The sequence below is a fragment of the Castor canadensis genome, chromosome 5 (genome assembly GCF_047511655.1).
Source record: "Castor canadensis chromosome 5, mCasCan1.hap1v2, whole genome shotgun sequence".
NCBI classification, from domain to species: domain Eukaryota; kingdom Metazoa; phylum Chordata; class Mammalia; order Rodentia; family Castoridae; genus Castor; species Castor canadensis.
In genome coordinates this window covers 177610075-177623082 of record NC_133390.1, presented here as the reverse complement: position 1 = coordinate 177623082, position 13008 = coordinate 177610075, and the positions used below count along the sequence as shown (strand labels likewise).

At 54.3% G+C, this 13008-nt stretch overlaps 1 protein-coding gene across 1 annotated transcript in view; it reads left to right on the top strand.

Annotated features, from left to right (window-relative positions):
- Nucleotides 1–11211, top strand: part of Apcdd1l (APC down-regulated 1 like) — a 47349-nt gene extending 36138 nt beyond the window's left edge. The window contains exons 2-4 of the mRNA XM_020170044.2: nucleotides 1307–1445; nucleotides 3893–4445; nucleotides 8690–11211. Coding sequence (XP_020025633.1) covers nucleotides 1307–1445; nucleotides 3893–4445; nucleotides 8690–9490 — 1493 coding nt within the window. The 3' untranslated portion in view covers nucleotides 9491–11211. The remainder of the gene's footprint in view (nucleotides 1–1306; nucleotides 1446–3892; nucleotides 4446–8689) is intronic.
- The last annotated feature ends 1797 nt before the right edge of the window (nucleotides 11212–13008 follow it).

Sequence of the window (13008 nt, the reverse complement as noted above, 5' to 3'; positions counted from 1 at the left end):
ATGTACTAAGTGTCCTTCCTTCTAGGTCTCCTAATCAGTCCCCTTTGCCCTTACTAGGGACATAAGACAAGCAACGGTGAAGCCTTCAGGCTCCAGGATCTGACATTCTGGGCTGCAGTCCTGGCTTTGTCACTTCGGATATCATAATCCCCATAGAACTGAGCCATCAAGCTGAGCCCATTCCTCTGCCTATAGAAGAAAGTCGTTGCTGATGCCTGGCTCAACAGAGTTCAGACAAGTGACCCATAAAAGTGTATAGAGTCCATCCTCGGTTAACAGTTGGCACTTGTCATTGTCCCCAGCAACATCACTCCTGGTCACTGAGATGTGACTTGTGACCCTCAGTGAATAGAGGAATCTGCTCCACCTTATTTTTCTGAAAGGCTACTAGGGTGCAGAGAGTTTTCAGTCAATGTGTCATTCAGGCAGCTCTGAGTGCAGTGTGGGGCCCTGGCCTCCTCTGAGCCTCACACGGGAAGGTGGGGATGTGCAGAGAAGGGGGTTTCTCCATTAGCCCATGGCCCCTCCTTGGGCTCTGAGGCCTCTGTCCCTCCTGGCTGACTTTGGTGCAGGCTCGGTGAGGACCAGGTTGCAAAGCCTGCTGCCATGGCCAGGTGGCCAGGGTTGGGGGGCCCTGTGAGCACAGCACTGCTGCAAGGTTTAGTTGCTATGCGCTCCAAGCTTCCCACCCAGCCCACCATCTGGGCTGTGTCAGCCTGGCCTGCTGAGTGGGGACGGCAGTTTCTGAGGGAATAGCTGCTCTGTAGCAGCTGAAGGTCTTGGCGCTTGCCTTGGAGCAGCATCCAGAAGCCATGGTGAGCTGTCCCACACCCTGGCTGACTCCTCACCAGGCCCTGAGCCAGCACATCTGGGGGTCACCCAAGAGGACCTGGGGCCTGATACACTAGCCCGGGTTGCTCACATCCATCCTCCAAATTCCTCCCTCCCCGAGGGGCCAACTTCTGCCTAAGCTTGGGAAAGAGAGCCAGGGGCAGGGTGCACCCCACATGGTTGGCCTCCTGACCCAGCCAACGGCCACAATTTCATTCCCTCAGCACACTCTACTGAGCACCAACTGTGTGCCAGGCACTGGTTTGGGTACCACAGACACTACAAACAATCACAGGCCTGGTGCCTGAGTGAGACAGACGGTGAGGAGCCGGGTACCCTTGGGATCCAGATGGAGGTGGGGCAGCCTACCTGCCCCCACCCCCCTCCGCTACCTCCCAAGCTGCAAAGAGAACGGATGGGTAGTCAGTGCACGTGAAGTGTGTGGATCTCTGATCCAGGTCTGTCTGGTTTGCAGCTGGCACCGTAGAGGCAGCTGGGGCTGCTGAGGGCAGCCACCTGCGCTGGGAGCCCAGCTGTCAGCAGCCTGTGCCTGACAGCAAGTCCATCATGGCAGTCCTGCCCCCCCGCCTCGATGGGCCCTGGATCTCCACCAGGTAAGACCGCCAACGCCACCAACCATGGTCCCTCTTGAGCCTCGGTGTCCACAACTGTGAAGCAGGCACAATGTACCCCGTCTGTGAGAACCCGCTAGCTGCTAAACCCACGGCTTCCCTTCTGCAGGTGGCACTTGGGGTGGGGATGTGTCAGGCACCACGCCCAGCCAACAGTGGCCAGTGGAAAGATGTACTTGTTGGGCACATGAAGACCCGTTACCCAGACACTTATCGCCTACATACTGTGAGCTGGTGCACAGCGTGGGCAGCGGGACACGTTAAATACTCTAACATGGAAATAAGCAATGGCCCATGACAGCAAATGACCTGGAGGCTTTTTTAGAGAACGATTGGAGCAGACTCTTGGAGGCAGAGGTGTTGGCTGAGAACTAAAACATAGCTACCATCCAGCAAGCCAGGGGAAGAGCCAGGCAGAGGGTGCACCTGGGGCAAAGGCCCTAGGGCAGGAAGTGGCAGGCGTGAGAGAGTCTCAGGGCCCCATCCAATCCTGACAGGTGCAACCAACATCTCAGAAGCCAGAGGCCCCAGGCTCTGTGTGCCACCCTGATCTGTGGCACACAAGCCCCACACAGCCAAGCAAGTTGCTCTCCCTACGAGGGCTGGGAGTGAGAAAGCTGTGGTCTTTTCCACTTCCCCATCCCGTCATCTCCTTCAGCCAGTCCCATTCTGGGGTCAAGGACCGGACTCTCTGTGTCCTCCACGTGCCTTCTGAGCTCATGGAGAACTCGATTGCCAAACATCTGCTAGTGCTTTGTGTGGAGGGAGGGGGTAAAAGTTCTACAAAGCCTCTTCCAACTCATCCCCAGGCTCTGTGGGCTGCAGGCACGCCCCCCTCCAACCTCAGTCCAGGGATCCAGGCACCTGGGGGATCCAGATGGGATACCAGGTCACTGGGGCAGAACTGAGGTGTAAGGAGATGGGGTCACTGAGTTGGGCTGCTCCTGTTCCCAAGCAACAGCATTTTGGAGTAGTTCTTCTATGAAACTCCTTCGAGAACTTTCCTCCTAGAAACCTTCCTGCTGAACTCTCGAGACAGGCTTTCTCCACCTGTCAGGGAGGAGTGCGAAAATGGGTGAGGGGTCTGTGACCACTGAAATGTCCAACATGACCTGCTGTTTGCTTGCCAGGGGTCCTTAGGAGTGTGGGGTACCCCTCCCCGTTTTTAACTACCGCCTATTCTGGTATTCACTTACTATTTTTCTTTAAGCCAACTTGCTTTTATTTACTTAAACATATTCATTCATTTTTACAGCTTTATTGAGGTATAATTGGCATAAGTAAACTCCACACATTTACAGTGCAATGTAATTATTTTTAAAGGAAATGTAATATCACCCTGGATTTGGAAAACAGAGCCACTTGCCATAAATAAGAAGTAACAGTAAAAAGAAACTCAATGAAACAAAACAGTGTAATTAGGTTCTCTCTAGATTCATGGCCTACCTAAGGCTCTGAGTCTGTTCTTGCTGGGAGAAAAAGGAGGGCGATGTTACAGACGCATTAGCTCCAAACAGACTTTCTGTTGAACATTAACAGAAAGATTGAAAGAAAAGAAAAAGGCCATTTTCTCGCGAGGATGACATGTTTCACTCTGCTCTGGCAGTCCTGCTATAGAAACTGCCAACAAAATAGCAGTAGAGTGATACCTGGTTAGAGGAAAATGGAGGGTGCAGGGTTCACCCACCACCCATCCTTACTGAGCCCTGGATAGGGAAGTCTAGAGGCTTCTCCTACCCCAGCCCAAGGCATTGCCGTGGGCCTAGGAGTTCCTTAGCATCCCTTTCCCAAGCTGCTGGACTTGTTTGCATCACTAACAGAATAGAGCCTGGAGGCCAAGTTCTGCCCAACACCTATTTTAATAGTTTTATTCAAACTCCGCCAGGCCCATTCATTTAGCATCCGCTATGGCTGCTTTTGCTCTACAATTGCAACCCTGAGTGGTTGCAGCTGAGTAGCTGGCCACCAAGCCTGAGCCTGGTTTAGATCGGCAAGCCCCATCATAAGCCTGGTGAGAAAAGTCAGCTTACCAAATGGGGACACGAATATGCATGACATCACTGTGCTTCTTCGGTCCTCATGCCTCCCTCACTCTGTAGCCACACAGGGAGAGGCCTGTGTGTATCCTATCTGACCAGGTGCCCAGCATTTAACAGAGAAGGAGCCTGAGCTCAAGGGGCAGGGCGCACCCAGGTGGCTGCCAAAGGCCCCACTTAGGGCATGAGGATGGACTAGAAGGAGGACCAATCTAAGGTCACAAGGCACCAAGTGGAAAACTCCAACCCTCCAGACCAGCCAGGGAAACTGAGGCTGTGGGGTCCAAGCCTGAGCTGAGGCCTGAACTGGAGACTGAGGAGATGGAGCCCAGCCCCACAGGGGGAGGGCAGGTTTCCATTACCCCACCCAGCACCCATTTTTTTCCCCTGTAGCTGCGAGGTGCGCCCGGGACCAGAGTTCCTCACCCGCTCCTACACCTTCTATCCCAACCGCCTCTTCCGAGCGTATCAGTTCTACTATGGCGACCCCTCCTGCCGGCAGCCTGCCCACTCACTGGTGATCAAAGGCAAAGTCCGCCTGCGTGGGGCCTCCTGGATCACCCGGGGCGCCACTGAGGCTGACTACCACCTACACAAGGTGGGCATCGTGTTCCATAGTCGCCATGCCCTGCTTGATGTCACCAGGCGCCTCAACCAGACTCAAGCCAGCCAGGATTGTGTGGGGCGGTTACCTCCAGTCTGGGCCTGGCTGCCTGGGGCGCTGTATGAGCTGTTGAGTATCCGAACCCAGGGGGACTGCATAGCAGCGCTGGGCTTCAGCATGCATGAGCTCAGCCTGGTGCGCGTGCAGCGTCGCCTGCAGGCACAGCCCCTGGCCACACCCCAGCTGGTTGAGGAGCTGTATCTGGGAGACATCCACACTGATTGGGCAGAGAGGCAGCACTACCGGCCCACCGGCTACCAGCACCCACTGCAGAGCGCCCTGGTGAGTCTGGGGACCTGGGAGGGGAGTTCTGGAGCCCAGCCTAACAGGCTCTGTAGGATTCGGTCCCTGCTGAGGGTCCCCTCTGCCCTACTCTTATCACTGCCCTCCACTCTGGACTCCTGGCCTCAGGACATTTGCACATGCCATTTCCTCTGCTTGAATCATCTTTTCTTAAGCCTGCTGCTGGCTTTTTCCAAAAGGAAACACCATTCAACTTCCCCAGTCTGGCCCTTCCCAGCCTACGCCCTCCAGATTTAGTCTTCAATAGCACCCCATTCCTGCTCCTGCTGGATACATGGGCTTGGGCAGGTTTTCCCCTCCTTGCTTCTCATTCAATAAATGCTGGTGAATGCACAAGGGGGCCCCTCCCTGTGCCACACTCGGGAGCTCAGTGGGGACCTTGCCAGTCACCCAGAAGCAGAGTCACCATTGCACACTTTGTGCAAATATTCTGTGGAGCTACATCAAACTCCACATCCGTGAGCATGGGGGAGAGGAGGAACCTAGGGTTCTCATTTCTAACACATGCCCAGGTGCCCCATGGGGACAACCTTTTCTGGGAGGCCCAGACCCCAGATTGAACTTGATTGAGGCCAATCAACCTAGATTGTAAAGGTAGTGTCACAAATGTCCTGTGATAATTTGGAGATCTACTAGTCTTTTTGCAGACAAGCAAGTACGGGGGGGATGAGGGTGGGGAGTGGGAGCAGGGTGGAGGGCACTCGGGACCTTTTCAGTGCCTGACACCTCTCTGGTGGCTGGTGAAGCCCCAGAACTCCTCAGAAAAGTGTTTTCAGAGGCCATTAGAATAATTCTGTCTTAAACCCTGAGTGTGTGACACAGGGAAGCGAGGGATGTAAATTCCTTCCTCACCTTCGTGTCCAAGCAGTGATGAGTGCAAACGAAGTTTCCAGTGTCCGCGACACTGATAATGGGACATTGGCAACACAGCCAGGGGCTCCGTGGATATTCCTGGGGTTTGATGATCACGGTCGTGATAGGAGAAAGTCAGCGCAGATGAAGTCACTTAGGGCTCTGGGTTGGGAACTCCTGAGCAAAACATCAGTCAGTATTTTCTCGAGTGCAAACAGTAGGCAGAAGGAGCAGGGAGGGATGGGTTCAGCTGTCCTTATCAAGTGCTTTTTGAACCCTTAGGCCATTTTCACATCCTTCAGCATGCATTGGGTGCCTACTGTGTGCCAGACACTCAAGAAACTAAGCCAGATGGGGCAGGCTTATCCCTGGGAGGGATGGCAGGCACTGGGCATGAGACAGACCCCAACCCGTCTACCTCCTCCCCAGAATCCGGGTAGCGCGGAGCAGGACAGAGCCAGAGCGCTCATGATCGGAAGCCAGCCGCAGGGCTCCTTCTGTGCCCTCGCAGCCATTCCCTCTTTCGCAACCAACGGTCCAGGCTGCTCGCCCTTAACCCCATGTGGGGAGGGAAGGCGCGGTGGGCACGGATTACCGGCCCCCTCTCATGGCGGTGGTGGGGGACAGTCACTCCAAATGCAGAGGGGACAGGTCTCCAAGGGCCGCGGGGCCCAGCAGCATCCCGTCTCCATGGCAGAGCTCTGGGGCCACTGCTGTCCCCGCACTCCCTGCTGCCTGGCCGGCCGGGGTGGGGACAGCTACAAGCAATTGAGAGGCAAGACACACAGAATTGTGCGCGCCACTGAGGTCGCCAGATGTACTGACATAAAATGAAATGTCCGCTCACCGAGCCCCTCCTGTGTGGGGAGATAATTTCAAAGAAGGAAATGCTACGGATAAGTCCCCAAATATCGCATTTGTCGTTTCCTTGTGCTCTCCGGGGCCCAAGCCATGCCCACAGCCCAAACCAGATGGTAAACGTGAACATTTTTAGAAGTTAATTTAAAACCAATTTGATCCCCAAATTCATTGCCTGGATATAGAATCCTAATCAATCCGCCCGCACTGGACCACAACCATGCAAGCGGGGGTCACCTCTGGGGGCTCATTAGACGCTGTTATGTGATGTTGGAGAAACAAGTTTATGTAACAGGCACAAATGTGGCTTCCACCCCAGTGTGGATTCTGCCAGCTGGGGACATTGTTTATGAACACGGTCCCCTGCAGAGGACACCCACCCGGAGATGCTCTGCAGAGACGGAGCCTGGCTTTGCACCTTACACGGCTCCTGTGAGGGAAAGCACATTTTCTCTCTCTTCTCTCTCACCTTTAAAGCTCTGGCTTCAATTTGTCTCTGCTATGCCAAAAACCACCCTCCCCAAATTACCAACTAGCACCCGAATGTTCCTCTGTATAGGAGAGCGCAGGAGTGGGTGGTGGGTGGCGGGGAAGAACAGCTCTAGGATTATTCCGAGGCAATGCATTTTGTCCGGTCCACACACAGAATGTGGGTTAAAACGCCCAATTACCGACACTCTGGCTAACTACTGCACTGCGTCTCCCATCACAAATGTGTCTGCACATCGGCCATCAGCTAACACTTCAAAGTGTCTTTCAGTGCTCTGGGTCAAAATACCCCAAGCCAAAAACGATGTGTGGGAATCAAGAGAAGTGTAGGTTCATCAGAGAAATAAAGAATAAGGGCTTCTAAAATATGACAATCCAAAAAAGAAAAGAGAAAGTGGTCAGCCAAGCAACCTTCTAACCCACAACCCCTGGTGTCACCTACTCAGCATGGAACTCATCCAGCAGTCCTATGGAAAGCTTTGGGGGCAGTTGCGAGAAAATATATATTAGAGGTGATTTCACAGCTGGACCCTGGAAGTATCCTCTTCCCCTTCCTTTGTCTCACTTGGACCCTTGGCTCTGTTTCCTTCAGGAATAGCTAAAGCAGAGGACATAGGCTGGCTCCGAGGCAAGCCACCTTGCAAAATGACACTGAATTTTGGGCAGCAGCTCCCTTGTAAAAAAAAAAAAAAAAAAAGAAGAAGTCTGTATCTGGTTCCTTCTTGGCCTCTACTGAGTCTTTTCACTCCAAAACGCAGAATGACTTCTCCCACGCAATTTGATTTAGCATCTGTTTCCTGTTGACGTGTTTTACTGTAAACCCACCTCGGGAGAATGGGGAAGGCCAGATAACTATAAACAAGGCCAAACATAGAGAAAAACCAGCTGACAGCCTGGGGCAATGGAGAGCTAAACCTGACCTTCCAGGGTGGACCAGGTGTGGTGTACACGTCTGTAATCCCAGCCCTTGGCGGGGCTGAGGCAGGAGGATTAAGAGCTCCAGGCCAGCCTAGATGAGACCCTACCTCAAAAAATCCAAACAAATATAAATAAATAATGCCAGGATGAACATCTTTGAGCCATGGCTCTTTCTGACAGCCCGGCTCTCACCCTATCACCACTTCAAAGGCATGGGTTTTTCATTTTGTGCTGCTCTACCACTGAGCTACGTCGCCAGCCTGGCATGCGTATTTTGAGGGTGTTTGTCCCAAAGCAGTATGGCAGCAATGCTAACCTTCCAACTTGGGATTTCTAAAGACAAGAGTCCCACCTTCCCCCTGCAGGGGAGACACAGCCACTGTGTGGCTCTGGTGGGAAAAGCTGGGGACTCAGACAGATGAGATCACCAAGCTGGGTGGTGTCTCTCCAGCCTGGACTGCTGTGGTGACCTAGGGTTTCAGTGTCCTCCCTCAGCTTTTAGGTGTAACAGGAGGCACTTAGCATAGCACCCGGGCACTTCCAAAGCACCTCAAAGAGCCAAAGGCAAATAAGCAAGGGAAAAGACGAACTTTCAAGGAAGGGTTCAAGAACAAGCAGGCTGAGCGTGAGGAAGACAACTTCCAAATCCTGAAAGAAGGCGCACTGCCCTTCTTTCCTCCCTCCCTCCCTCCCTCCCTCCTTCCCTCCCTCCCTCCTTCCCTCCCTCCTTTCAAATTTGTGCTTGCTGTGATTTTGCCAAGCTGGCCTAGGAGATCCAGGAGTTTACAATCCAATGGAGGGAGGGGAACAACAGGGTGGGGTGGGCAGTGTCTATGAGCAGAAGGGTGACGGGACTGCCCGTGGGGCTTCCTTATAAGGCCAGGTGAAGGAAGGTCCCCTTGAGCCTCTCAGGCTCAGTGAGACCTAAAGAAAGAGAGGGAGGCGCTGGCCCTTCCAGCAGTGAGCTCCAAGCTGGAGGAACAGCACGTGCAAAGGGCCAGTGGCAGGAGGCCAGGGGGTGGAGGGGGCCGAAGTGCGGAGCTGCTCCAGGCTGCACCCTCGACTCCATGCGGGGCTTGATGGCTTTTCTGTTTCTCCCCTGGCAGCACCACGCCCGGCCCTGCCCGGCCTGTGGCCTGGTGGCGCGGGCCGATGAGCACCACCCGCCCGTGCTGCCCCCCGCGCGGGCGCTGCCGCTGCGCCTGGGCGGCCGCTGGGTGAGCGCGGGCTGCGAGGCACGCCCGGCCGTGCTCTTCCTCACGCGGCTCTTCGCCTTCCACGGCCACGGCCGCTCGTGGGAGGGCTACTACCGCCACTTCTCCGACCCCGCCTGCCGCCAGCCCACCTTCACCGTGTTCGCCGCCGGCCGCTACTCCAGGGGCGCCCCCTCCGCCAGGGTGCGCGGGGCTACCGAGCTGGTGTTCGAGGTCACGCGCGCCCACGTGACGCCCATGGACCAGGTCACCACGGCCATGCTCAACTCCTCTGCGCCGGGCAGCTGCGGTGGCCCCGGGGCCTGGTCCCTGGGCACTGAGCGGGATGTCACGGTCACCAATGGATGCCTGCCACTGGGCATCCGGCTGCCCCACGTGGAGTACGAGCTCTTCAAGATGGAGCGGGACCCCCGCGGACAGAGCCTGCTCTTCATCGGACAGAGGCCCACGGACGGCTCAAGCCCCGACACCCCAGAGAGGCGCCCCACCTCCTACCAGGCGCCCCTGGTGCTCTGCAGGGCGCAGGCCCGAGACGCCCCCAGGCCCCCACCGCACAGGGCCCCGCTGCAGAAGGCCCCTGGTGGTGGGGGACCCTGTCCTCCTGTCGCCCCTCTCCCTGTCCTGCTCCTAGTTCAAGGGCTGGCATTCTCCACTGGCTATGACCTCCGTCTTCCTCTTGGAGATGCTCCTTGAACGTGGTGCCAGGCCCCCGGCTGTGACATCAAGGGCAAGGAAAGTCTTCTCCACTCTGTCATGGACTGACACAAGGTCCCCACCACCTCCAAGCTTAGCCTCTGTTCCATGGGGCTGGCCAAGGGAGCAAAGTCACATTCCACTGACCACTGCATGAGTTCACTGCCCTCTGAGCTTCTCCTCCCTCACTCACACTGTTTGTACCATCCTGGTCTTGGCCACAGGCACCGCTGTTCAGGGGACCACTCTGCTTCTCCCCCTCTTCCTCACCTGGAGGAGGTTGAGAGATCCCGCCTAGGGAAGGATGCCTGCTGCTCTGCCAAGGCTGTGGATTGCTGTTTAGAGATTAACTTCAATTTAGCAACACAAACTCAAAGTGGGGCCGTGAATTAAAGGTGCCACACGGGGCTTTTGGTACTTCTCAGCTTTCTGGCATAGGGCTGGTTTCTTTAGGGGCAATCGGCTTTCTTGAGTTCTGACTCCTGGTGTTTTGTCTACATCCGCCTGTGCTTCTGAGAGTCAGACCTCAAGCCTCCAGAGTTGTCCTGCGAGCAAAAGAGGGTTCCATCTGAGCTGGGAATCGTGTCTTCCCTCCGGAGAGGGTGCCCTCTGAGTCCCCCGAGCCCACCCTGAGTGCCAGCAAGCGCCAGGCTGGCTGCTGGGGGCAGGTCCTCAGAGGAGAGCATTGTTTCAGCCTTTGGAAAGCAATTAATAGTACTGATAGCAGAGTACTCCATGTGCTGTAATTAGGCCTACAGTGCCTCGCTGCTGCACAGATGGGGGCAGGGGTGGGGGACCGTCCAAGTGTTCATCTTTGGGACCACCCCAGGGAGAGGCCAGGGCCATCAGTTTTGTGGCAACATCTGCAAGTGAGAACACGACACAGGACATGAAGGAAGCTTGGCCTCACTCAGCACCCTTGCTGTGACACTAATGTGTCATGTCCTCCTCAGCTCAGGGGGGCTGTCATCACGGCAGGGACAGGCTGTGTCTCTCCAGGGACCCTGCCTGTGTTCCCAGGGCCTCATCTGTACACTGCAAGATTAACTGGCATCCTGGGGGCTCAAGGGTTTGGGACAGTGAGCTGCCTTTCCACTCTCCTTCCTCCTCCCGATCCGTCTCTGGCTCTTATCCCAGATCGTCAACCATCCTCGGCGAGGCTAATGACGCTTTTAGAGGGAAGCCCTTATACTCCCTGAGACCGTGTGGGGTTCAATCAGCCTGCTGAAATTGCTCTAACTTATTACCCATTCTTCTCAAAAAAAAAAAAACCCTGCCATGTTAATATTCTCTGTAGGTCTCAGACAGCTACAAGTATTCCTGGCATATTTACCAAAGTACAAGAAATAATTAGATTATTTATGGTCTTAGACTCCATCGGGGTGGGGGAGTTCCCAGTGTGGATGAGAGGGGGTGTCGATAATATGTCCACGGCCGAGCAAGTCTTGTTTCGGAGGCTTGAAGCAAGCATGGCACCATTTATCATCAAATTTGAATCTTTTAATAAAATTAAACAGCCTGAAAAATGTTCTTGCTGGTTATTAAAGTCAACCAAGGGGATTATGGTGTTAAAAGAAAGGAAGTGAAGTGTCTGCCAGAGAATGTGTGGAGAATAAAACTAGTGGAGGCAAACAACTTCTTGCTGTACTGTGCCCCCTGCCACCATCCTGCCCTGCTCAGTATGCAAACCCACTCCCACTGCTCTCAGAAGAAAACCCCAGCTGTGGCTCACTGTTGATGGTAAGGTTTGGCCATAGCTCCCCACACCCTGGCTGCACTGGTTAATTCATGCTGGAGCCTTTGCAGGTGCCCTCACCCCTGCATGTCTCCTCCCCAGACCTACAGACACTTGGTTCTTTCTTTTAATTCAAGTCTCAGACCAAATGTCAGCTCCTCAAGGACACCTACCATTAGCACCCACAAAAAGCAGCCCCCTTTTCCCTAGAGCTTCTAGCTATCGATCCTGTCACTCTGCTGTGTGTCTTTCATAATGCATGCCGACCACTGATTAAAATGGTCTTATTTCTTCACACTTATCCTCTGCCTCCAGTGTCAGGAACATCCACTCCTAGGAACAGGACAGGGCCCAGGCCTGGTATCTTTCCAGTGGGGTCAGGATTGGTGGGGGCCTGGTGGAAGGAGCTCAGCAAATGCACCTGACTCACAGAGTGGTACTCCTCCCTTGGGCCCACAGTAAGATCTATGAAAGGGCCACAGTCTACGGAGCAGCATCCACAACAGGTAAAGGGTGGACTCTGCATCTTGCACACAAACACACTAAGGTTCAGAGAGAAGGGGCTAGCCTGAGTCACGCAGGAAGGAAAACCACAAGCAGCTGGACCCCAGAGCCAGACATATGGACTTCCTGGAGGGAGTGTGATTCCATGCTGTCCTTGGGGAGGGCGATTTGGTGCTGTTTCATGGAACCAGGAATCTCACTGGCAGATAAACTGGGCAAGAGAGATGCCAGGACTCACCACAGGCCATGGCTGATAGGAAATGTGCAGGTGAAGAAATGCAAAGCCCCTTCTCTTCTAGATAGACAGATGGACGGAGGGCAGAGCTGAGGGCAGAAGGCTTGTTCAGAGGCTGAACCTCGGACCCTTTGCCCACCCAGAGCCTCCAGCCTTGCCATAAAACAGAGCTTTCATCCACACAACAGTCCTCGCTCAGAGCAAAACAAAACAAAATTAATGTTCTCCATCTTATGTGCAGTCACGTTTAAGAAGGGGGGGGCATGCAGTTGATAATTTCATAGTGCAAATCCCAGGAGAGTAAATGAGCTTTTTTTTTTTTTTAATAAAAAGTTTAAATTGTATACAGCTCTCAGAGGCCCATTAACTAACAGATGCTGGTTATCAAAAGAAGTTATTTCTTTGCCTTTCTCTAAGCGAATGTGTTTAATCTCCCAGCGGTGCCACTGGGCTGAGAAGCAGCGTGTGTTGGTGACGCAGCCCTGCTCTGTGCATCCTCTCCCGGGAGCCTGGGTGACTCAGGCTGGAGCCTCTGACGCACAAGGTGGAATTCATTAGAGCCATGCCAGTGGCCGATTCACAGACTTTATTGTCACAGACCGGGGTGGGGGGGGGCAGAGGGAGGGCTGTTTCCACTTCTAAGGGGCGAGCTGCGACCTCCAATCTGCTCTTGGTGGCCTTAAGAGGATGGGAGTAAACTGCCTGTCCAGCCTCTTTGCCCTTGCCCCCCAGCCAGCCTTCTCTCTGGCTTGCTACTCTGCTCCCACTTGCTCCTTCCTTTCTCCTCCACCTCTCACCAGCTCCAGCCAGCGGCACCTTGAACCCTTCTCTCTTTATCTTGTTTGTCCCTTTCCTCTCCTTTAGACTGAACTCCTGGACAAGGGCAGCAGGCCCTCCTCTTCCTGTCCCACACTGGGTTCTCCAGTGTGCCTGGTTCGTAGCAGGAACTCAGTAAAAAAATACTGGGTAAATGAATAAATGTTTTGAGTCCTGTTGGAGGCTTGGAATTCAACCATCGAGGTGACAACCACACCCTCTAAACAC